The 24965-nt window shown below is 38.1% G+C and overlaps 2 protein-coding genes across 4 annotated transcripts in view; one reads left to right on the top strand and one right to left on the bottom strand.

The window, feature by feature from the left end:
* The window catches only part of tsc2 (TSC complex subunit 2), a 34484-nt gene extending 17385 nt beyond the window's left edge, over window positions 1-17099 (top strand). For 2 of the 3 annotated variants that reach the window (XM_077525645.1, XM_077525643.1), the window contains 16 exons: window positions 3177-3338; window positions 4212-4370; window positions 4439-4551; window positions 4634-4876; window positions 6475-6714; window positions 8009-8098; window positions 10603-10760; window positions 10849-11417; window positions 12511-12589; window positions 12676-12762; window positions 13980-14166; window positions 14242-14381; window positions 14452-14530; window positions 14610-14701; window positions 16235-16333; window positions 16411-17099. In XM_077525645.1, the coding sequence (XP_077381771.1) occupies window positions 3177-3338; window positions 4212-4370; window positions 4439-4551; window positions 4634-4876; window positions 6475-6714; window positions 8009-8098; window positions 10603-10760; window positions 10849-11417; window positions 12511-12589; window positions 12676-12762; window positions 13980-14166; window positions 14242-14381; window positions 14452-14530; window positions 14610-14701; window positions 16235-16333; window positions 16411-16578 (2665 nt within the window). In that variant the 3' untranslated portion in view covers window positions 16579-17099. The remainder of the gene's footprint in view (window positions 1-3176; window positions 3339-4211; window positions 4371-4438; window positions 4552-4633; window positions 4877-6474; window positions 6715-8008; window positions 8099-10602; window positions 10761-10848; window positions 11418-12510; window positions 12590-12675; window positions 12763-13979; window positions 14167-14241; window positions 14382-14451; window positions 14531-14609; window positions 14702-16234; window positions 16334-16410) is intronic. The other variant, XM_077525644.1, reaches the window with a different exon arrangement.
* A 155-nt stretch (window positions 17100-17254) lies between these two features.
* The window catches only part of pkd1a (polycystic kidney disease 1a), a 68615-nt gene continuing 60904 nt past the window's right edge, over window positions 17255-24965 (bottom strand). The window contains exons 51-55 of the mRNA XM_077525641.1: window positions 24727-24898; window positions 24350-24640; window positions 24135-24269; window positions 21660-21986; window positions 17255-19751 (exon numbers count right to left, since the gene is read on the bottom strand). Coding sequence (XP_077381767.1) covers window positions 18927-19751; window positions 21660-21986; window positions 24135-24269; window positions 24350-24640; window positions 24727-24898 — 1750 coding nt within the window. The 3' untranslated portion in view covers window positions 17255-18926. The remainder of the gene's footprint in view (window positions 19752-21659; window positions 21987-24134; window positions 24270-24349; window positions 24641-24726; window positions 24899-24965) is intronic.

Below are 24965 nucleotides of genomic sequence, written 5' to 3'. Positions count from 1 at the left end.
GAGTTAAGCAACAAAATGCAGTCATTTTTATCTATCACAGGGGGCGGCCATTTTGCCACTTGCTGTCGACATAAAATGGTATCGTAGTTGCTCAGGCAACAACCAATCATGGCACACCTGAAGCTGTAATTGGTAATCACCTGAGCAACATGTCATTTTCATTCAAGAGCAAGTGGCAAAATGGCTGCCCCCTTGAGCCGGATAAAAACGAGTGTATTTGTTGCTTAACTTGTATTCCACAAAGACTATTAATCAGAATGTTGTGTTTAAACTAGTGGTGGCACATATGGGGTAACACTATTGTAAAGAAAATTTTGGGCTTGTTCCTCTTTAAACTTTCTGGACTGGCAAGTGCACCCTCACCCTGCACTGCTGCTTTTTTTTTCTGATGGGTCACTTGATCAGTGATGGGGACAACAGCAACAAAACAGTCTTCGTTGTTTGCTCGACATGTTGGTTGTCATTTTGCATCACTCACCTCACGAACACGCACTATGCTGCTATGACCATGGCAATCTCCTTGAGTGGGATTTTGGGACTAGCTGGGCTGAATGTCATACGGTTTGATGACAAGCTATGAAAAATTCAAATCTCAACACAAAGTCGCACTTGCACACTTTCGGCCTTTCTATTCTTCATGCTGAGCTTTTAGTTGTTCACCAGCTTCTGTGTGACTCATACATCCGACATTGCAGTTGTCAGATACACAGCTCTCCCACTTTGACATGTCATTACATTTCTGCTCAACAGGTGGCAGTTATATCTTTCTAAGTCAGGGGTCTGCAACCTGCGGCTCTGGAGTCACATGTGGCTCTTCAGTTCCTCTCCTGTGGCTCCCTGTTGATCTCTTAAAAAAATAGTAGAAATTATTATTTTTTACATATTTATTTATTTATTTATGTATTTATTTACTTTTAGATAAAATATTTGAATGAATTAGCGATTTAGATTTTAAAAAAAGGTAATAATTAAGTATTCTAAAAAAAAAAAAAAAGTCAGCCAAATTTGTAAGTTGTCAGAAAAAGAGACGAAAGGTAGATGAAAAAGTTTGTAAAAATACTTAAAAATAAATTACCACAAAATGTCTAAAAGGCAGAAAATTGCCATAAATGTATACAAAATTGCAAAAAAAGAAGAAGTATAAAATATATATTAAAAAAATAATAAGCAGAAAAGAAAACATTTAAAACGTAACCATAAAATGTTCAAAAGCAAAGGAAGGCAGAAAATTACCACAGAATGTCTTTGGAAATGACAAAAAAAAAAAATCATTTTAAAAAAAAAAGGGCATAAAAAATGTTCAAAAAGTAACTCTAAAATGTCCAAAAACAAAAGAAGAAACCCCCAAATTATCATAAAATGTCCACAAAATTGAAAATAAAGTCAGAACATTTATTTTTAAAGTCAGAAAACAAAACATTTATAAGTGAACTATAAAATGCCTAAAAAAAACCATTACCATAAGACCATATGTCTACAAAATTGCCAAAAATCTCAGAAAAATCCTAGCCAAAAGGGCAGGAAAAAAAAAGTCAGCCATAAAATGTCCAAAAAGCAAGAAGAGAGGCAGAAAATTACCATATGTCCTTAAAAATTAACTATAAAATGCCTAAAAACAAAAGAAATCCCCAAAATTATCATAAGATGTCCACAAAATTGCCAAAAATGTCAGATAATTCCTAGATAAAGACAAGGGGAAAAAAAAGTTAAATAATAGCTATAAAATGTCCAAAAAAGCAAGAAGAGAGGCAGAAAATCACCATATGTCCATACTGCTTTGTTAATCATAATGTTCAAATGTTTTGCGGCTACAGACAGATTTTTTTTTTATATTTATTTGGTCTAAAATGGCTCTTTTGATAGTAAAGGTTGCTGACCCCTTTTCTAAATAAACTGCTGTCATTTCAGAGTAATAAGGAAAAGCAGAATTTATTTGATAGACACAACTGCAATGTCTTTTTAACCAACTTCCTCTAATGAATGGCTGCAAACGTCTTAGTAAATTGATACATAATGGCACTCCTTTCACGGTCATTTGAAATTTTGAGTAGCTGTTGAAAAGAGAAATATAACAATTATTATAAGCACAGGCAAAGGTAAGTGTGTAGTGTATAAAGCAGTGCTTTTTAACCTTGTTGGAGGTCAAGTAAACTTTATTGGACCGTATAAGTTTTACTGGTGAACAAAATGAAAAGGGAGAGTAGCCTCTTTATCGAATATGTCTCTCGTCACCTTGAATTTAGAAAGTGTTGTGTTCTTGCATTCTCCATCTTCATCCAGTTTTAAGAAAGTGTTCCGTGTCCCTTTAGTTTTGCTCGATCGCTCATTTTGCTGGACTAGAGTTGCTCAGCTTGACATTGCAAATTATGCAGTTAGGATGCTGACTCTCATCACTCACCTTTATAGAGCACTTTTAAAACAACAACCGCTGTTTGCCTAAGATGGAACCCAGGGGCAACAGATACAATGAAAACAGCAGAGGACCCATAATTGAACCCTGTGGAACGCCCTGTACGTTCCTTTATACATGTCATATTGCACTTACTCGTCCGGCCACTTTCTGTTTTGCTCGACATAGTTAGTATGAAGGAATTACAATAATTAAAGACATCACATAGCCGCAAACTTCCTGCAGCGTGATCACCTGTAGCCAATGATGTGTGCCAAGTGAGGCGTATCATCCCGAATCAATTCATCTCCGCCCAACCCCTGGGGTTTTAGCGATTTTAAAAACCACTGCTTTAAACACTTGTTTTGATTTCAGACAGTTGTGCATGACGTTTACCTTTTAATCCCACAAAATGAATCACTTCAAGTCTATAACATTTTACAAAGCAATCTGACTTTGAAATATGTTTGACTGTTCTTGACTTGAGTCAAACTTGTGTGCAAACGTGATTCAATATGATCTTATCCAATTTGCTTAACTAAGAGATAAAATCCTATGTGGTGTTGTAGCCTGCAAGAAATTGCCTCTTTCTAACATGGTTTTGTTTGTTTTGTGCTTTTGTTGGTGATTGTACATGCATGCTTGTGCTATTTACCCATAATGCACGCAACACATGCATGTCTCTGTTTCTATAGACATGTTGAATGAAATTCTGATGTCACGTTTCTTCTTCTGATTGCATTTCCGCTTTGCTCTTGTTTCTCTGTCTTACTGCTGCGTTGTGTAGGATGCAAACCTCCACCACCACCTGCAGTTTGGGCTCCGCTGATGAAAATGCAGTAACTCAGGCAGATGAGGGGCTGAAAATGGTCCACTTGGAGCTTACCGAGACGTGTCTGGACATGATGGCACGATATGTCTTTTCCAACTTCTCAGCACTGCCCAAAAGGTAAGTGAGGACTCGGGGCCCGCCTTTATGCATTTTTTGAGGCCGCTACCGATTTTTGGCAGAAAAAAAGTACCGATTACCGATTTATCTGTCAATTATTTATTAAAAAAAATATATAATGCATACTTGAAAGGACAATGACAAAATAAAAATAAAGTGAAATAAGAATATAATAAATTAAAATAATAGCAACTGAAAAAAACAGTAAGAACAAATACTGACTGTTCGTGTGTATTTTGGCCTCTTGGGGGGCAGTGTGGTGCCGTGCATCCATGGCGTACACACTTAAAGTGAGTACAGAAGAAAGTTGCGATTGAATTCTATTTAAAATAACTCATTTTTCACACATTGGGAAGAATTTGAGCCTTTGCGCAGTGTTAGCTTATCTTCAGGTATGTGTTCCCACAAGATTTGCGTGTGGATATTCGTTATTTGAAGGAAAAACACTCCGGAAGTCGATGCTAATTTCCTGTTAGCGTTAGGCCAACAATGCTTACACTTAACTCCAACTGTGGTGTCATTAAACAGCTGAAAGGACGCTTATTAGGAACAACAGAATAACCAGAATAACATACGCTACACACTTGCTAGTTGCTAATGCTACGCAAGCAAAATGGTGCATTCAGTGTACTTTCACAGCGTCGGAAACTTTGGTTTTGTTTGATAACGACAATAATTGGCCATTTGGCCCAATTGGCTGATGTTTGAAGGCCAATAATCGCCCGATTATAATCGTTGGCCGATTAATCGGTCGGGCCCTAGTGAGAACTGTATTTTTTTCCTATTCTATTCTATTCTATTCTATTCTATTCTTGTATTTTTGCCTATTCTATTTCATGATTTGTACAATTTGACACGATTATTTCCTCTTAGGTCTCCAATCGCAGAGTTCCTCTTAGCGGGGGGTCGCAGTATGACTTGGCTGGTGGGCAATAAGCTGGTGACCATCACCACCAGCGGAGGGGTTCGCACTCAAGCTCTGCTGGGCCTGGACGTGGCTGATCGACTGGGAGGAGGAGGGGAAATGACCAGGTGCAGTATTATGAAGTATCATTTATCTTTATGTAGTTTTGTTTTACTGTTTCTTTGGGACCCGGCAGATCGGATCCATCACTACACACTCGAATAACTAAAGAGGCACCAGCCAAACTGGAGTCCCAGTCAAGTCAGCAGCAAAGCAGAGCCACACGTATACGGGTCCGCTCCATATCAGGTAATATTTAACCTTCAGTCACTTTTCATTAATGTTGTTGGATGCATACATATTGATAGCAATGTTCCTGTTTCTATACCAGGTGGTCACGCTCTTCGTGCGGGCCCTGCCCAAAGTCTCAGCCCCCTCGTGTCCCCCTCTGATGGGGAGTTAGCTGCTCAGCTGTCACCCTCTTCTGTTCCCACACTGGATGGCCTCAGTCCTTCGTCCTCCGCCTCTGCCACTGCGTCGGCCCCCCCACCTCTCAAGGACAATCATGGCCTGGCTGAGTTTGTCCCCATGCTCACGCAGGGCTGGGCTGAGATCTTCATTCGAAGACCATCCGGTATGTAAGATAAACAAACTAAGGCTGCAGCATTGGACAGTGTTTATGTGAAAGACTTAGAGCAGAGGTCTCTTTAGTCTCTCATGTGGCTCGCTGTGGATTGCTCAAAAAATTTGTAGAAATTTAATATGATTTAAATAAAAAAAAAAAGTAAAAAAAAAAAAGTTATGTTGTCAGAAAAAGAATTTTTTTTTCTTTTAAATGACCTAAAAATGTCCAAGAAGTTATCATAGTGTCCAAAAGTGAAGATGTCCATGAAATTGCCAAAAATAAGAATTGAATAAAAAAAGAGAGAAAAGAAAATGTTGAAAAAGTAACCTGAAATATAAAACACAAAAGAAAGGCAGAAAATTACCATAACATATTTTTGGAATTGCCAAAAAAGTCACATTTATAAAAAAAAAAAAAAAAAAAAAAAAAGACAGAAAAGAAAATGTTCAAAAAAATAATTATTATAAAATGTCCAAAAACAAAAGAAAGGCAGAGAACGACCATAACATATTTTTGTTAAAAAAAAAAGTCACAAAATTTATTTAATTAAAAAAAAAAGAGAGAGAGAAAAGAAAATGTTCAAAAAGTAATTATAAAATGTCCCAATACAAAATAAGAAATCCCGGAATTAAAATAAAATATTCACAAAATTGCCAGAAATGTTAGAAATTGACTGGCAAAAAAGTCAGAAAAAAATGTCAAAAAATTTGCCATAAAATGTTCAAAAAAGTAGAGAGGCAAAAAATTACCCTATGTCCATTAAATTGCCAAAAATAAGAATTGAATAAAAAAAGAGAGAAAAGAGAATGTTGAAAAAGTAACCTGAAATATAAAACACAAAAGAAAGGCAGAAAATTACCATAACATATTTTTGGAATTGCCAAAAAAAGTCATAACATTTATTAAAAAAAAGAAAAAAGACAGAAAAGAAAATGTTCAAAAAAATAATTAATTATTATAAAATGTCCAAAAACAAAAGAAAGGCAGAGAACGACCATAACATATTTTTGTTAAAAAAAAGTCACAAAATTTATTAAAAAAAAAAAAAAAAAGAAAAAGACGGAAAAGAAAATGTTCAAAAAGTAATTATAAAATGTCCCAAAACAAAAGAAAGACAGAGAACTACCATAACATATTTTTGAATTGTTAAAAAAAGTCACAAAAATTATTTAATTAAAAAAAAAAAGAGAGAGAGAAAAGAAAATGTTCAAAAAGTAATTATAAAATGTCCCAATACAAAATAAGAAATCCCGGAAATTAAAATAAAATATTCACAAAATTGCCAGAAATGTTAGAAATTGACTGGCAAAAAAGTCAGAAAAAAATGTCAAAAAATTTGCCATAAAATGTTCAAAAAAGTAGAGAGGCAGAAAATTACCCTATGTCCATTAAATTGCCAAATATTTTAGAGAACTGAACTGGACAACCTAACCTGAAAATTTAAGAGCATACATAATAAGTTGACATCCAAAATAAATATTCATTCCACTCACTTTTCACTAAATGAGCTGAAATGTGTCAGCCACATTGTCATAGCCATTGCAGTAGCAATCTGTAGTTGACAGTCATTTGTGCGTCTGCTTCATTCCGGCTTCCTTGCTAACCAGGTAACACAAGCTGGTTAATGTGCCTGGAGAACCCGCCCAGTCCCTTCTCCTCCGAGCTGGGCAACATGCCCCTGCAGGAGCTCTCCACCGTCCTGATGGCGATGGAAGGTGTGAAAGAACCTCCTCCCCAGACGGCCAGTGCGCCAGCAAGCACAGCCACACCTGCGCCGGCTGAGCCCTTTAGCCAAACGCACAGCAATGCCGGAGGGAAGCCTCACCTGATCCAGCGCTCCAACACAGGTGGGTGAGACACAAGGATCAGCAAAAATGTCATTGTTATTGTCATTGATGCATTCACGTTATGATTTTACCAGCCCAGATTTTACCAGAATTTGTCAGGTTTGGTCAATTCTCTGCAAATGGTTTTACATTGATTCTTAATAGAAATCGCAGTTGCATGATGTGGCTAAGTCGCAAATTCTTAGTATTATTAGTATTGATTTTAATTTCCTCAATCGATTCGATTTAGATTCGCAAGAGTTCAGTTGGATTCGATTTTGATTTTTTTTAAGATTCGATTAGATTCAGTTCAATCCAATATTGATTGTTAATTATGGAACATAAATTCTTCTTAAATATCAAGGACATGATAAAAACTCCACAAACATTGAATTCCAAATTTTGCGGAGGCAGGACCTGATTAAATGATTTATTTAATAATAAAAGTAACGCATTTTCTAATCACTTAAGACGTTGCACAAACATCGACACCAGCATGGATGGGACGAACATGTTTTCATAATTCTAATTCAAGAATTGTAAAAATAAATTAAAAACATTCTGAATTGTCATAAAGTGCAAAAAGTCAGGTCTTTCATAAATGTCAGAAAATACTTCTAAATTCATGTGAATAGCAAATTTCAAGAAAACCGTAAGATATAAAAATGTTTTGCCTTTAAATTGATATTTTCTTGTTAATTTATGGGGAAAGGAGATATTAAAATAATCAATTCATGGTTTTGTGAATCGATACCACGCTGGAAAAGGAAAATCGATTCTATTGATTATTTGACTTTTTTCCGAGTTTTTTTTTTTTTTTTTAAAACCAGCCCTATTACGGCCCGAATTAAAACAGAGCAGAGCAGTTGCAATCAAATCAATGAAAGAAAAAAACAATTGACCTGGATGAATGAGAATAACCAGAAGCATACATTATTTGCCGTTTCAGCAAACAGTTTGGTCATTTTAAATCAAATTCCAAAGACGTCCTCATTTGAGTCCAAGGATTTTGAGAATTGTGTATTTTTAAAAATGTTGTATCCCAATTTGAAGTCCTCGAAGGTGTTTGGCAGAATATCCCTGGGCATGTTCTTTTTTTCAGCCTCTTTCTTACTGATGCTATTTTTTTTCGTGTGCGTGCATTTCGAATGCCGACTTATTTATTGGCCATCATCCTTTCTTTTTTCACTTCCCAGAATTGTGCCCTCCCTTTTGCGATCCTTTGCCCTCATTCTGATGGCTTTGTGTGTCATGTTTTGTCTGTCATCACCACTGTGCCGGTTTGTCATTGACTTATGTGGCATCCTGCCTGCAGTGAGCGGCTCTCTCTGGTTTCTGGGTCAGGGCTGCGCTCCCCTAGGCCCTCCGGCCCCTAGCAGGTTGTACAGGAGCATTTCCTGGGCAGGTACCGTCCCCCTATGTGTGCCCCCCCCCCCGATACACACACATGCACACCACTCTCTAGAAAATTCCCAGTGTAGTCCATTTCTTTTCTCTTGTGCATTACGGTTGTCAGTAACTGCAAAATACAACAAATGCAAAGGAGTAGTTTTGACATTTAAAAAAACCTGATGATTTCTAATTCGCCTTCAGTAGTCCTATCACTAGCAGGGGGAAGACGGCGCTTCAATCATTCCAATGACTTTTTTTTGTTTTTTTTTTGTTCTGTCTTCTTCCATGATTGATTTTTCCTTGCTAAGTATCTTCTAACCCTCCGAGTCTGAAATCTCTCCATTTTATCCCATAAGGATGTCAACAGCAAAGCCCAGACCTTACTTGATTTAAATGTTTTTTGTACGGTATCATCACGTGTTTAACCAGTGCGACAGCTATGAAGACAATTATTTTCAGAGCTGCAGTTAAGAGGGTCAGACCATTAGTGTCAAAAAAGTGGTCTTCTCCTCTTCAAAGCTGGGTAGAGTTTCGTTTGGAGCTGTGGGACTGCAGAGCCTGGTCTGGGATGCTGTTACACCATGTTGTGATTGAGATAACCAAGAAAACAACCAATAGATGCATGCACTATTTTTTGCTTTTTTTTTAAGGGTTGGGCGGTATCTGTTTTGTCCAACAGTGACTTTTTGCTATGCTACAAAAGATGTTACAAAGTACTTGACAGTGTCGACTAGTTCGCTCGCTTTACTTCCTTCTGTTGTAATTACAATATCAGCAGTGGGTGCATTTGACAACTGACAAAATAACTAGTCCCAGGTAATGTGTTAAGATATTTTTTTTTTTTTTTTTTTTTAATCTGGTCATTTTAATCTGATTTTATTGTGCAGAAAATATGTACAAGTACTACACACAAAAAAAGAAAGTACTGTAATATTGTAAAACATAAACAAATATCCACCAATATTATAGAGCACAAAATTAAGGTATCCTGGGTCATTGTCAGAGACGCTAATCACCTGATTATAAAACTTTTTACCATGGAAATTAATTTGAAAATTTTATTTTGCTACATTTTCTACACATGGCAGTTTTATTTCTTTATTGGTTATTTAAATGAAATGTTTTGCTCCAGGAAATTGTTGTAGTGCCTTATGATACTTTAATTTATTTACTCGGGAAAAATGATTTGAGAATTTTAGTTATGAAGCACGGTCATGGTAGGAATTGACTTGTAAGTCAAGGCACTATTGATTGTTTCTTTCATTACATTTAATTACCATATTATGGTACCTTTTTATTTTTAAAGAGGAAGTCAACATTTCTTGAGAATATTATGTGACCTTGCTAGTCTAAATATGACATTCTGATTAAGATTGTATTTATGGAATGTGTTATGCAGCAAAATCCAGTTGTTTTTATCCATCTCAATCCATCAGCCATTTTGCCACTTGCTTGCAAAATGTCTGCCTTCTGATATTGATAAAAATGGCTGGATTTTGCAGCTAAACTCATATTCCATACCGTATTTAGACAAGTGGGGCTGCATAGAACATATGATTACATTTTTTGTGTGTTGACTTCTCTTTTAAAATTCTCTTTCTTTGTCTGCGAGAAATCAAGTCGAGTGAGTCGTGTAAATTTGGCGTCAACTTGCGTCGCAGTTATCAACTCTGCGTCCTTTAAGTCATTCACTCCCTTCGCTCCCGGCTGTTTTACTGGATTTTGACTGATTTTGCAAGGCCCATAAAATATTATCTTCTATTGCTTTTCAAAACGTGGAACCTACCAAAAAAGAAAGATTAAAGACTCTTCTCTCATCAGGAAAAAAAAAAAGAAAAAAAGTACATTTCTATTTGTTTCCGTTTTTCAGTAATTAGCATTAGAATGTAGCTAAGTTTAATCATTATTCACAAAACTGCTGAAAACACTGGCAAAAAGAGCTTGTTGCAACATTGCCCTGGTTGATCTCTTATACTCTGCTGCCACCCGCTGGCCGTTTTTGTAATAACTACTTTCAAGCATTCTTTTCAGTTCAGAGATTGCATCAAAACTTCTGTATGGTCTAGCATAAAATAAAATAAATTTAAAAAAAAAACATAAAAAAAAAACATAAATACGTCATTGGGAGCATGGTAATATTTAAAATAAAACGTATTTCTACATTTTTGGGAGCAAATGAGTTAAAGGGTTCTTCTAATCTCACGTCGGAGATACATCTATACCGCCCAAGCCTAGCGGTTGAAAATCAATGAAATCCATTTCTGTGACGGATAGATGCTGCCTGCCTTTGTTGTTTCTGATCAAATGCTTCTTAGGTTTACATTGATCTCCATGGCTACTCATTTGCATGCGTGTGTCTGTCAGCCTTTTGAGTTTGAGTGTGTGAGATGTGAAATTGCTTACTGACATCTATTGTGATTGTTGTTGAGACTAACCCAGGTTGTTTGCGAGGGGCGAGCTGTTTTCTCGTCCTGCGGTGACTTGCTGACAAATGTTTGCTGTTGTGTCCCGCTGTAGATTCAGCAGTGGTGCTGGAAGAAGGCGCAGGGGTGACGACCGCACACACCCCATCCGATTGGCTAGAGAGTGAGGAGTTTGAGCCCATGCCGTCTGACCCCATCTTCATTTCTGCTGACAAATTCTCAAAAGCCCCGCCTCCTGGAACACTCAGTCGAGTCAGTATCAAAAGTTAGGACTGGAGTGCAAGGTATGGCTCTTGATTGAAATAATTAGAGGTCTGTTCCTCCGTGTCCCCCTCCCCAGTCTTCCTCCACCTCCAGTCAAGAAGATGAAAAGTCCACTTTGGAAGAAGTGAGCGAGGGGGCCATCCCCATTGATCAGCCAGCTCAGGGGCTCTCCACCCCGGGCAGCCAGGAACTCCTCTTCCAAGGCACCAACCAGTCCCAGGGTCATGGACTCAACAAGTCCAGCTCCTCACCAGAGCTGCAGACGTTATCAGAAGCCTTCTCCAAAGTGAGTCTGGAGTCAGAGACTGCGCTAGGTGACGCGGCCCAACCCAGGGGGCCTTCAGAGGTCAAGGTCCAGCCGCCCTCTGAGAGGGAAAGTGCAGGAGGAGACCTCAATGGACCCCCGCCACAGACCCAAGTGGTGGAAGGACCGCCTCCAAGTGGAGGAGCAAGAATGAGGTTGGAGTTTCCACCAAGTGGGGCACAGCCAGGACCCATATCGCCCAGTGGGGGTCACAGACCACGGGGGCACACCATCTCTGTATCGGCGCCGTCCTCCAGGAGGGAGAGGAGGAACGAGAGAGATTCGTACCACAGTCGACCTGGACCCGGCAACACCGAGAAGTCTTCTGGGCTGTGCCCGAGGTACGAAGTGCGACTGATGCAAGGTTGTAAGGAAAGGAAATAGGGCTGGTTGGTACAGCTGGCGGGGGGGGGGAAACCCCCCACAATCTAGTATGTATATATAAATAAAGTATTCTATACAAGATGATATTGATATATATTTTTTAATTTGTACTTATCAAAAGTAATTAAATTGATTCAATATAAAACACAATAAAATTGAAACCATCCAGTGGAAAGTAGACAACAGGTGAGTATAGTATAACATACATGAGTAAATAAAAGCGTATTGCTTTCAGCAGGAAAAATAGTCCTTATTAACAACATTCTATTTTGCTCAATTGATGAAAGCAGGTAACTTTGAAAAGTAAGTATATACATGAAATACTGTAATGGAGAAAGTCATCTTACCACCCAACCTGAGTTAGCATATAAACACAAATTTTGGTAGCAACACACTAATAATGCACTCTTAAGTATTCATAAACTGAAAAAAAGGCCCTTAATATAAGTCTTTGTTAAAATGTCACCATGATGCACTAAGTTCTTACATACACCAATGTATTTTTAATCAAATGAAGCAAAAAAGTTAAAATTGTCCATAACTTATAAATTGTAATGTAGCGTAGCGTAGTGTAACATAATGTAACGTAATGAAACATCAAACATAACATCAAACATAACATCAAACATAACATCTGTGCTGTATTGATGTTTGAAAATGTATTATGCACTTAAACACAATGAAATGATCTATTTATTTATTTATTTATTTATTTAAACATGGTATATAACCCTTGGAATTTGCATCTTTCTGGGCATTTGAGAGGATGATGCAGTTCACCTAGAAAACCCCTCTAGATAATCAGATGTAGATCCAAACATATTTGATTTCTGAGCAATTTATGCAGAAATGTTTGCGTGGGTTTTATCTGGTTTCCTTCCATATAGCAAAAATATGCAAGGTGGAATAATTGAAGACTCGGACTTCCCCTTAAGTGTGATTGTGAATGATTGTTTGTCTTGATGTGCCCTGCCGACTTGAGTGTCGACCGGACCAGTGTGCATCCCGCCGATTCCCGCCTGCATCTCACCAATCTCATCCCTATTTTAGCTTTGTATTCCTCCAGCTGTACCATTCACCTTTCTTTGGGAATGAAGCCAACAAGCCACTGCTGCTGCCCAAAACCCAAGTTAGTGTCCATCGTAGCATCCGCTAGCCATAACTTGGCTTACTTTTGACATTGTTGACATGAATGAACGTGTTTTTGGTGTGAAGGTCATTGATCGTGCTGTGAAGGTTCTGGACCAGATGCCTCCTTATGACACTCATAAGATTGGAGTGATCTTTGTTGGAGCAGGTCAGGTGAGGACACATTTCAAGTATATTTGTGGGCTAATGTTTTGTTTGTGCTACACTTTTATTTCTTCTTGGATACTGAGTTGAAATTATTTGATTTTTTTTTTTCTGTCAACTTCCACATTTCTTGACCAATTTAAACTGTTTGAACTCGATTTTGGAAAACATACTAATCGTGATTATTTTGGCAATAATTGAAATCATGATTATTAAATTATTTATTGTTTTTTAGTTTAAAACAAGAACATGTTTAAGCATTTAAAAATATTAAGACCAATTTAAAAAAAGAGACACTATAATTATGTACGTTCCCAGAATTTATAGTACCGGTAATATATATTTATAATAATATTTTATTTATTTATTTATTTATTTATTTATTTATGTTGGCAAAAACTTGAAGTTGGAGTGCAGCACGTGCACTGTGCAGTATGATGATGATGATGATTATTAGTAGTAGTAGTACAAAACAAGAAAATGTTTAAATGTAAAAAACAAATTAAAAAAAATCAAGACAAATAAAATTATTTGAAACTATAAACTATATGCAAGTTCCTTTTGGATCAAACAAAATTGATTAAATTGTTTTAAAAATTTAAAAAAGGGACAAATGTCTAAATTTAAACAACTCAAAAATTAGTATTAATTCATTCAGGACATATGGGGAACTTTTCTCATCCCTCTTTTTTTTCCCCTTCAAAATAAAAGTCTGAAAGTAAGATTTTTACATATTCACATAAAAATTTCTAACAATTCAAACAGTCTAAACAATTCCATCTTCAAACTGTTCCGCTTATTCCCCAAATTCTCAAACTTCAAAATAAAAGACCCTTTTAGATATTTACCTCAAGTTTTCACATTTTGGCATCATTCCTGTTCCGCAAATTCCTGACATTTCTCAAAATGTTTACATATTTACCTTCATTTAGCACACTTTTTCACCTATTCAGACTCTTAACTTGAACATGTTCATCTCATTCAGAAATCTTGGGATTTGTTTCTGAAAACAAAATTCTAAATTAAGAAAATGACATCACATGAATCCCTCCTTCAACATTTTATGACTAATTGAAACCATTCCAACATGAAACTGTTTAGCTCATAATTTTTTTTTTTTCAGTGTACTTCCCATCACTGACCTGTAAAACGCTCAACATATGTTGAAAACTGATTTTCACATAACCATAAAAGTCAAATCAAGCGTTGACGTTGCTGTGTCGCAGGTGAACAACGAGGTGGCCATCCTGTCAAACGAGTACGGTTCAAACCGCTACGCTGCCTTCCTGACGGGGCTCGGGAAATTAATCCACTTGAAGGACTGCGACCCGGATCAGATCTTCTTGGGCGGGCTCGATCAGTACGGCGACGACGGCGAGTTCACGTACTGCTGGCATGATGACATCATGCAAGGTGTGCGTTGAGATACGGCGTCTTTGTCGTCTTGTCTGTGCAGTACTAAAAGTTTTGTGTACGTGTTTTGTGTAGCTATCTTCCATATCGCCACATTGATGCCAAACAGGGAGAGCGACAAGGGCTGCTGCAATAAGAAGCGCCACATTGGCAACGATTTTGTCATGGTGGTTTACAACGATTCTGGCGAGGAGTACAAACTGGGGACCATAAAGGTAGACGCACACAAACACAATCTGCGTTTCCATTGCTTTGTCTTCACAATAGTTTTTCCTCCTCTCTCAGGGTCAGTTCAACTTTGTCGAGGTGATTATAAAACCACTGGATTATGAATGTAACCTCGTTTCCTTGCAGTGCCGTAAAGGTGAGCTGAACGTTTTTGTCGTCTGGTCCGTGTCACCTTCTCGTTGCTGCTTTGTCACCACACTTTTGTTGTCTTTCAGACCTGGAGGGTTTAGTCGATACGTCTGTGGCAAAAATCGTTTCTGACAGCAACCTCCCACTATTGGTCAGACAGATGGCTCTGCATGCCAATGTAAGTCGTCAAGTCGGTTTACCCAAATTGGGTCAAGAATGGACCGCCCTAACTTTTTATTTAACCCAAAAAGTTGGCTCAAATGAATAAATGACAAAACAACCCAACCATGGGTTATTCATTTAATAAAAAGTTGGTTAAATGATTAACCCACAAATCAACCCAGTTTGTTGGGGTTGCTTGTGTGGGTTCTTAATTTAACGCAACTCTTTGGTTTGATTAAATAGCCCAATTGAATTGGGTCAAAAAATGACCTTATTTATTTGGGTCACTTTAAATGAACTCATTCGCTCGCCATTTTCACTGAAGCAACCCCCTTCACACCCGGCTGGTTTACTGGATTTTGACTGATTTTGTGTTCTATTGCTATAAAAACATGGAACCTACCAAAAGAAAGATTTCTTTCATCAGGAAAAAAAGTATTTTTCTACCCGTTTCTGTTTTGCAGCAATTAGCATATAGCTAAGTTTCATCATTATTCACAAATCTGTAGAAAACACTGAAAAAAGAGCTTTTTGCAACATGGCTCTGGTTGTTCTCTTATAGTCTGCTGCCACCTGCTGGCCGTTTTTTGGAATAACTGCTTTAAGCGACCTTTTCAGGTCAGACGCTGCATCAAAGCCTTCTGTATGCTCTCGCATTAAAAAATACAACAACATAAAAATATGTATTAATACGTTTTTGGGACCATGGCAGTATTTAAAGTAGAACGTTTTGGGGACCAAATGAGTTTTAATAACCCACAAAGTGAATTTTTTAAAGGTTGTTTGTGGGTTATTCATTTCACACAACTTTTTGGATTAATTGAATAACCCAATTGAATTGTGTCAAAAATGATTCAAACCAACTTTTTGAACTATTTAACCCAAAAAGTTGGGTCACATTGAATTAATAACCTGTTTTGGGTGGGTTGTTTGTGGGTTATTTATTTGACCCAACTAATTGAATAACCCAAAAAGTTGGTCCCATTTGGGTTATTTCTGACCCAACGGTTTTTAGAGTGCAGACTTTTTTTTTTTTTTTAGAAAGCCCTTTAACTCATTCAAACACAAAAATGTGTCAATACGTTTTTAATACTTTGTCCTTCAATCCCCAAAATATATTTATACATTTTTCTTTTGTGGTTTTTTATGCAAGAGCACACAGAAAGCTTTGCTGTACTTTCTAACATGAAGAGGTGGCTTAAAGCAATGGTAGTTATTACAAAACTGGCCATCAGGTGGCAGCAGAGCATAAGAGATCAACCAGGGCCACGTTGCAACAAGCTCTGTTTGCCACTGTTTTTACCAGGAATGTTAATATCGATGAAACTTAGCCATATTCTAATGCTAATTGCTACAAAACATAAACAGATACAATTATACTTTTTTTTTTTTTTTCCTGGTGAAAGAAGAGACTCTAATCTTTCTTTTGGTAGGTTCTATGTTTTTATAGCAGTAGAACATAATATTTTGTGGGCCTTGCAAAATCAGTCAAAATCCAGTAAAACAGCCGGTATAGTGCATCTTAAATGGTTTGCCATGTTCTCCATAGATGGCCTCCTTGGTGCACCAGTACAGAGCCAACCCTTCAGACGCGTACGCCTCCAAGTGGCTGGCAAGGTTACGGCACATCAAGAGGATCAGGACAAGGGTAGGAAAACACGTGTGTGTGTGTGCTGTACTTTGCACATACGAGACATAATTCCTCTCGTTCGTGTGCTTTGTCAGGCTCACGAAGACATTCAGTCCCGCTCGACTCCCGGCATCTCGCTCACGCAGGGACACGCTCAGCCCAACAAGTCTTTTCAGCAGAGCAGCGCAGCCGCAAACACGGAGAGCTCAGGCCAGAGGAAACGGCTCGTTTCAACTGTCGACGACTTCACAGATTTTGTGTGATTACGCTACGGACTTGCAGTATGTTTGAATGGACTAACAATGCCGCTTACTCGCTGTCGGGAGGAGTGAATTTACCAGCGGCCATCTTGTATTGTCACCTGCCTTTAATATCGATTTCTCCGTGACATTTTCGCTATGAAAGTACCAAGTCTGAGAGAAGTTTCCTTTTTGAAAGGGTTATTACTCCATACATGTATCCTAGCGTATAGCACACACTGATGAGTGTTTTCGGCAGGAACAATTAACATTTTATCAGTGTTGGTGGCAACCTAAGATGGCTGCCTTCTGGCTTCAGCAGCAAGTGGTCTATTGACAATCCATTCATATACTGTGATGGATTTACTACACATACTTTGACTGAAAGTGATTGGGACCCTGTGAGCTTCACAATCAAGACTTATTTTCTGAACATTGAAGTGGTGAACGTTGCAAATTGTGCATATTTTTCCAATAATGTTGATTTACAGACATTGTGCGCTTACGGTGAATTCAAGCGAGTGCATTAAAATAGCTGAAATGTCCTGTTGTTTGGTTATTAAGTCATTTTAGAAGACCTTAACACGCTTTTTACAGTCTGATGGACTCTCAAGAATACTGAATTTCGTACTTGAGCTTCAGACTGATTTGATACAATGGTTCAAAATGGCATCCAATGAACTCCCTTGTAGAAGAGCCATGTTACAAGCACAGTGAGATGTTAAAAGCTTGCAAAAGGTTGAGTGGGAAATGCATTCAAGCTGTTGCAGCAATCTGGAGAAGTAGCACAGCACTGATTTCTGACATTTCATTTACTGTTGAGCTGTTTATTCAACATTGTCAAGTCCAAAAGCATGACACAACCACAACTGCAAAGTACAGATGGGACAAAACAATGTTGGCAGATTGGTAACAGTTTTACACAAGATGCTCCTTTTGAAGCCAACTTGGTTGGTGGGGGTGGGTGGGGTCACTTGAGGATCGTCGACATGAAATCTTAAGCATCTCGTACTTGCTTGAATATTTTTTTTAAATTTTTTTAGCTTAGAATGTGATCCGTTTTGCTAGACAGAAAACTTGTGCTTGAGCTGACCATATATAACTGAAGGACAATGAAAAGCTACAACAAATATGTACACCGTGAAGCACCAACATATACAGACATTTTTAAAAAAAAATCAGGTTTCATGAACTCAAAATCAAATGAAGTGAAAATGCACGTGGAAGGAAATTGAATATGAAAAAAAATAGTTCAATTTTTTTTCCAACTACCATGCAATCACACAGCCTCACAACACATTTGCACTCACACCGTTTTAATACTTTCTTTGGAGAAATTGTGAATAAAACTCCTTTTCCATGTCAAAACTCGCTTTTGTTACGAGGAAAAGTTCCCTGAGAGTTGCCCACTGGACACTAAGTACACATGTTGATCACAAAAAAAAAAACAAAAAAAAAACAGTAAAACTGCGTCAAAACCTTGTTAATACGCAAACATTTTCAAAAAAGTATAAAGTTGAGTTAAATACATAGCCTTGGATATCAGCTCCATTTGACAATAAAGTGCTAAGTACAAATGAATTATGGTCACGGTAAAAGTCATACATGCTGCAAAAGCTTTGGCAATTTTTATAGTTGAGCTACAGTTTAAGTAAAGCTTTCGATAATGGATTTGATACCAAGCTTATTACATCCCAAAACACCACACTCACCGCCTTTCACAACAAAGTGCAATTTACATCACAACCATAATGAATACATTAAAAATAATACACCATACTGATAGTCAATATAGCTTCATGGTGGCTGAATTGAAGTAAGTAGCATAAAAGTCCTTCCTGTTTACAACTTGCATTTCCCTCCTTTTAATTCAAATCCTCTCTCCGTTTTTCATGACATCACTTCCTGTAACTTTCTTCCTGTCTGTACCGCTTCAACACAATCGGAACCCTGAACAAGTGGCTGCTGAAGCCGAGCCCCCGCGGAGGTTTGTCTATGTGTGTGCGTCAATCTGCATTTGCCTTCATGCAAATTTGGCTAAAACTTTTTGTCTTTGAGACGGGCCACAAATACGCAAAAGTAGTAAAAGGATTAACAGATCTTGAAAAAATAGCAGAGAAACAAGATTTTTTTTTTTTTTTTTTTTAACTGTTAGTCCTCAGGTGAGCACGCGAATGTGCTTCTGTCAATGACCTCCACGTGACCTCCAGGGTCACTTTATACCCGGTTGAGGGGAACTTTACCCAGTGACCTGCACCGCAATCGTCGTCCCTCACCCGTGAGGTTTAGAGAGGAGCGTCGGGAGACAAAACCAGCTGCGCCCGAACTCCTCTCGTCCTTAACCTCCCTCGTTTGTCCCTTCGTTCTCGCTCTTAGTTGGGGTGCACTTTGTTTTTGAGTGGCGGCGGCTTGCGTTTTCGCTTTTGCGTGGGGATGGTGGTGGTGTGGGCCGGATGGTTGAAGAGGCTTGAGGTGGGGAGGGTCTCCCTCTCGGCGGGCGGGTGCTCCCAGGCTGTGGGCGGAGCGGAAGATGGCGAGGGGAGGGGAGGCTGGGAATGGGAAGGGGGGCTGTCGGGGGATGATGGAAGGGGGGTGGAGGAGGGGGGCAGTGCTTTGGACTTTGTCAAGGGAATGTGCGAAGTCATTTTAGTGTTGGCTGCAGAGTCTCGACACTCCTTAGGAAGTTCACTCCTCTCCTTTTTTTTGCCCTTCTTGCCCACTTTACTCTTGTCTTTCCCGCTTTTCCTTTCTTTGCGCCCACAGTCTTTCTGATCCGGTCCCCTCGCCCTCCCTCTCCGCCGCCTCTTCTTCTGCGCTCGCTCCAGTCGGCATTCCACGTGGAACAGATCCTCCGTCGCCATGGTGACGCGGTCCAGCTGTTGCAGCAGGGCGTCAAAGGTGGGCAGCAGCCTCTTGAGAGAGGCCTCCGTTTCCGCCCTCTCCCTCCAGCCGACGAACCCCCCCGCCGCCAGCCCGGGGCCCGGACCCGGCCCAAGGCCCGGGCCCACGCCGGGGGCCTCGGTCAGGCTGCAGGGGCTGGAGGACGCCGGGCACCAGGAGGCTTCGTCGATGCTGTCCGGGGTGGACGGGGAGTCGGGGCGGTCAAGCGGCGGCAGACAAAGAGATTTGCAGTCGCTGGTCGAGGAGGAGCGCGACGGCGGCAGTTCCATGCCTTCGAAACGGACCTTGTGACGAAACTGCGGAAAAAAATCAGACAGACAAGAACGGCACAGTCATTCCTGAATTTCCTCTCATGGCAAATAAACTTTATCCATTGCTCCATCAATGTTTGAATAAAGAAAAGTAATGCTGTTTTGTGTAAATAATAAAAGGGAATTTAAAAGGAAGTCAACGTTGAACATTTCTTGACAATAATATGCTATATGTGACTTCACTAGTCTAGAGCTCAGTTTTTAGCTTCAGTGTTTCTTGGGTGCCTTTCTTCACAGGGTTTCTCTGTGCCCAACCATGTTTTTGGGTGTGTGTGTGTGTGTGTGTGTGGGGGGGGGGGGGGGGGGGATGTTAAGGGGATGGGTGTTTTTTCTTGTTATTGTATTATTGATGCTTAAACAATTAAAGCAACGGAAAAGCCGCCTGAGCGCTCGGCCGGGACGTTCTTGAAAATCGTGAATTCAGTGACGATGATCGTCTCGTCAAAAAGTGTCACTTTTGCAACACTCGTGCCACCATGACAAAGAAATGAGTCCAAAAAAAAAAATCTTTTTTTGTCCTCACTGGCACGACGACGTCACAACTAGCGAGCTAGCTACCCGCTTGGACCATGTGACACGAACAAACAAAATGCTTTTTCCGACTGTTGTCATGACAACACAGGAAGCTGATTTATTTGTTTTCTCTCTCGCTCACGTGATCAAGAAGCTGTGGACCAAACTGACGTTTCCGAATTCCTTAACTGCAACTCAGGAAAATTGGGATGTTCTTTTCACAATTTGACGATGGTCAACACCTTGAGTTGCATTTTAAGAAATGCGCTTTATAAATAAAATTTGATTGATTAAACATGACATTCTGATTAAGATTACATTTATGGAATATGAGTTATGAAGCAAACACTTGCAGCCCTTTTTATCCATTGGCCATTTTGACAATTGCTGTTGACTGAAGATGGCATCACAGTTGCTCAGGCAACGACTAATCACAGCTCACCTGTTTTCTGAAGCGGAGCTGTGATTGCGTGTTACCTGAGAACTGAGCAACTGTGATGTCATCTTTTTGGTAAAGCAAAATAAATTGTTTTTGTAGAGTAATTACAATGACAAACACTCTTGAGTACTGACCAATATACATTTCCAATTCAAAGAATCAAATGTTATTTTTGGGCTCCGCAGCCTCTGCATTACCCATAAACCATTAAAAATATCTTAGCACGCCCCCCCCAAAAAATAAAAATAAATAAATAAAATAAATTGTCAGCCAATGTTTTTTTTTTCCCCCACCAAGGTTTGTTCAAAAACTTACAGCAAGCCCATTAGGGATGTAATGATAACGGCAATATTGCAATATTAAAATTACTATGATACCGTCTTCATCATGTTATGATAATAAAAGCAGCACATCAGTTGTCTTCCGTTTGTGCATTTTCAGTACCCTCTAGTGGTTAAATTATTGGTGCATGTCAATTTTAATTAGGCATGTTTTGGCGTTTAAGACCCATGTTAGTTAATGGCCAGATGAAGGGGAACATAACATGTTTGAGTTTCTCCACAAATTGACTCAATGTGTGCGTACATCTCAATATTAAGTGTTATTAGTGATTGTAGGTCGTTTCTGTACATCAAGGTGAATGTTAAAGGCATTATTTGAACTATGACCTCAGCTAATTAGCACGGTAAAGATGAGAAATGTGGTCTGATTATTGCTCACATTGACAAAACACAATATTGTGCTTTGTCTACTCAATAACAGCATTATATATATATATATATATATATCTTGAGTTTTTATACAGTCTTGTGAGCTTTTTTTTTTTTTTTTTTTTTTAAATATATCACCAAGCTCCCCACGACGATAATTATTGTATCGTAACGTTTACATATTGTTACCTCCTTACTGCCCATATCGTGTAAATTAAAAGAGTTGAGTACCTCCTTGGTCCTGCTAAGTCCCATCCACATCTTGAGTCTCCTGAGGAACAGCTCCACCATCTCGTAGTCTTGCAGGTCAACGGCGGGCCGGTACAACTCGGCACGTCCGCGCCGGTAGTTCCTCAGCAAGATGGAGGTGACCAACCAGATCAAGACCAACCGAAGCACGGCGAAACTCGCGTGGAACACCAGTGAGGAGACGCTCTCCGAAGGACCGGTTAGTGTCCGGGAAGTTTGCCATGACAACAGACCTCGACCGCCAGCGCCCAGCAAGGACAGACAGGTGGAGCTGACGCTAGCGTAGCCATCAAAGACTGAGTGGAAGAGCTGGAGGGACAGAAAGGTTGGACATAACAAAACAATAATTCAATAATCAAACACTGACAGAAAGGTCCTGAACACGTTTATGTTTATACTAAGTCAGGGGTCAGCAACCTTTCCTGCCAAAAGAGCCATTTTAGGCCAAATAAATAACCACAAATGTTCTAGAGTTGCAAAACATTTGAAGATTGTGATGAAACAGTCTGTTAGTGTTAGTCTAATACTGTACTGAGTACTGAAGGCCCAAGAGCTAATTAGAGCTGTACCACTAATGACACAAAAATATGCGGCATCCAATACTATGACATTCATTTTCTTCCTGCTTTTCATTTTTAGTTTTTTGATTTTTGTGTGTGTAATTTTTCATACATTTTTATACTTTTATGGTGCCTCTAAAATTTCTGACATTTTTGGCAATTTTATGGACATGTTATGGTCATTTTCTGCCTCTGTACCTTAAAAAAAAAAAAAATTCTAACATTTTTTGGCAATTTTGTGGACATTTTATGGTAGTTTTCGAGATTTCTTATTTAGTTTTTGGACAATTTATATTTACTTATTGAACCTTTTTTTATCTACCTTTTTTTTTTTTTTTAAACAACATTTTTCTGACTTTTTGGCAATTCCCAAATTATTTTATTGTAATTTTCTGCCTTTCTTTTGATACATTTTTGGCTACTATTTGAACATTTTCTTTTCTGACTTTTTTATTTTTTTATTCAATTCTCTGTCAATTTTATGGTAAATTTTATGGTAAATTTCTGCCTTTCCTCTTCCTTTTTGGACATTTCAGGATTACTTTATGGACATTTTTATGTAATTTTATAGAAACTTTTTCATCTTTTTCTGACAACTTAAAAATATACTTTATATATTATATTTTGAAATATTTTTTTCATACATTATCTAAACCGTTAATTCATTTGAAGAATATTATATATATATATATATATATATATATATATATATATATATATATATATATATATATATATATACACATATTTGTATATATATATATATATATATATATATTTGTATTTATATATATATATATATATATATATATATATATATATATATATATATATATATATATATATATAATACAAATATGTAAAACAATACATATATTAGTTTCTACTACCTTTTTTTTTTTTTTTAAACAAAATTTTTCTGACTTTTTGGCAATTCCCAAATTATTTTATTGTAATTTTCTGCCTTTCTTTTTATACATTTTTGGCTACTATTTGAACATTTTCTTTTCTGCCTTTTTTTTTTTTTTTCATTCAATTCTCTGTCAATTTTGGCAATTTTATGGTAAATTTTATGGTAAATTTCTGCCTTTCCTCTTCCTTTTTGGACATTTCAGGATTACTTTATGGACATTTTTAGGTAATTTTATAGAATCTTTTTCTGACAACTTAAAAATATACTTTATATATTATATTTTGAAATATTTTTTTCATATATTATCTAAACCGTTAATTCATTTGAAGAATATTATATATATATATATATATATATATATATATATATATATAAATACAAATATGTAAAACAATACATATATTAGTTTCTACTACTTTTTTTTTTTTTTTTAAACAAAATTTTTCTGACTTTTTGGCAATTCCCAAATTATTTTATTGTAATTTTCTGCCTTTCTTTTTATACATTTTTGGCTACTATTTGAACATTTTCTTTTCTGCCTTTTTTTTATTTTTTTTATTCAATTCTCTGTCAATTTTGGCAATTTTATGGTAAATTTTATGGTAAATTTCTGCCTTTCCTCTTCCTTTTTGGACATTTCAGGATCACTTTATGGACATTTTTAGGTAATTTTAAAGAAACTTTTTCATCTTTTTCTGACAACTTAAAAATATACTTTATATATTATATTTTGGATTTTTTTTTTTCATATATTATCTAAACCGTTAATTCATTTGAATAATATTTTATATATATATAAAAAAAAATACAAATATGTAAAACAATACATATATTAGTTTCTACTATTTTTTATTTTTATTTTTTTTAAGAGATCCACAGGGCGCCACAGGAGAGGGACTTAAGAGCCACATGTGGCTCCAGAGGTGCAGGTTGCAGACCCCTTACCATGTCATCGCAAAAAACAGGTTATCACATGACACTGACCAGGTGTCCGGTGTGGGAGTATGCTAGCAGCAACAGCAGCAGGGCCAGCGCCACGCCCAGCAACTCCCAGACCGAGCGTCGCAGAGCTCGGCCAAACACAGCCCACTCTCGCAGGAAGCGCAGCTGATGAGAGGCCTGCATGATTGCACAAATGTATTCAAGGAAATCTTCCAACTTTATTTGCAAAATATTCCTCGTGGACGATTATTTCTGACCTTAAGCACCAATATAAAGAGTAGCAAGGCCGCCATGACTGTGTACATCTGACTCCGTTTGGCAAGCGGGTAGAAGTCGGTGAAGGCATCTCGCGGGTGATGGAGGTACAACGCCCACTGCCGCTGAGCCATGACGCAGCGGCTCAGATGCAGGCCGCATACAGATATTGCCAGAGCTAGTTTACACACACCCAGGAGTCTCCAGGCGGACCACAGGTAGGGGTAACCTTCTCGGAGGAAACCCAGAAGCCCCCTGACCAGGAAGTATAACACCAAGGCAAGGAGGACCATCTGGGAAAAGAAGTCAAGGCGTATTAGTAAAATGAAAAAACAAAAAATGGGAATTTATTTGCATTCAGCTACTTAAAATGTGTCACCATTAAAAGAAGCTGCAGATCCAGCCCTGCGATTGGCCACAGAGTGATGACGATGAGGTCAAGGCTGGACTGAGCACGCTCAGAAACTGGGAACTCGAAGAGGAAAGAAAAGACTGCCAAGAGTTTTGTGTTGATGTTGTAGAGTGAGAACTCCACAAACAAAGCACGGCTCCTACAAATAATACACACAGAAGGGGATTTATTTGAATGTCAACAAGTTATTAAAAGTCCATCTTTCT

This window comes from Festucalex cinctus, chromosome 6 (genome assembly GCF_051991245.1).
Source record: "Festucalex cinctus isolate MCC-2025b chromosome 6, RoL_Fcin_1.0, whole genome shotgun sequence".
NCBI lineage: Eukaryota > Metazoa > Chordata > Actinopteri > Syngnathiformes > Syngnathidae > Festucalex > Festucalex cinctus.
This window is presented reverse-complemented; position numbering and strand designations above follow the sequence as displayed.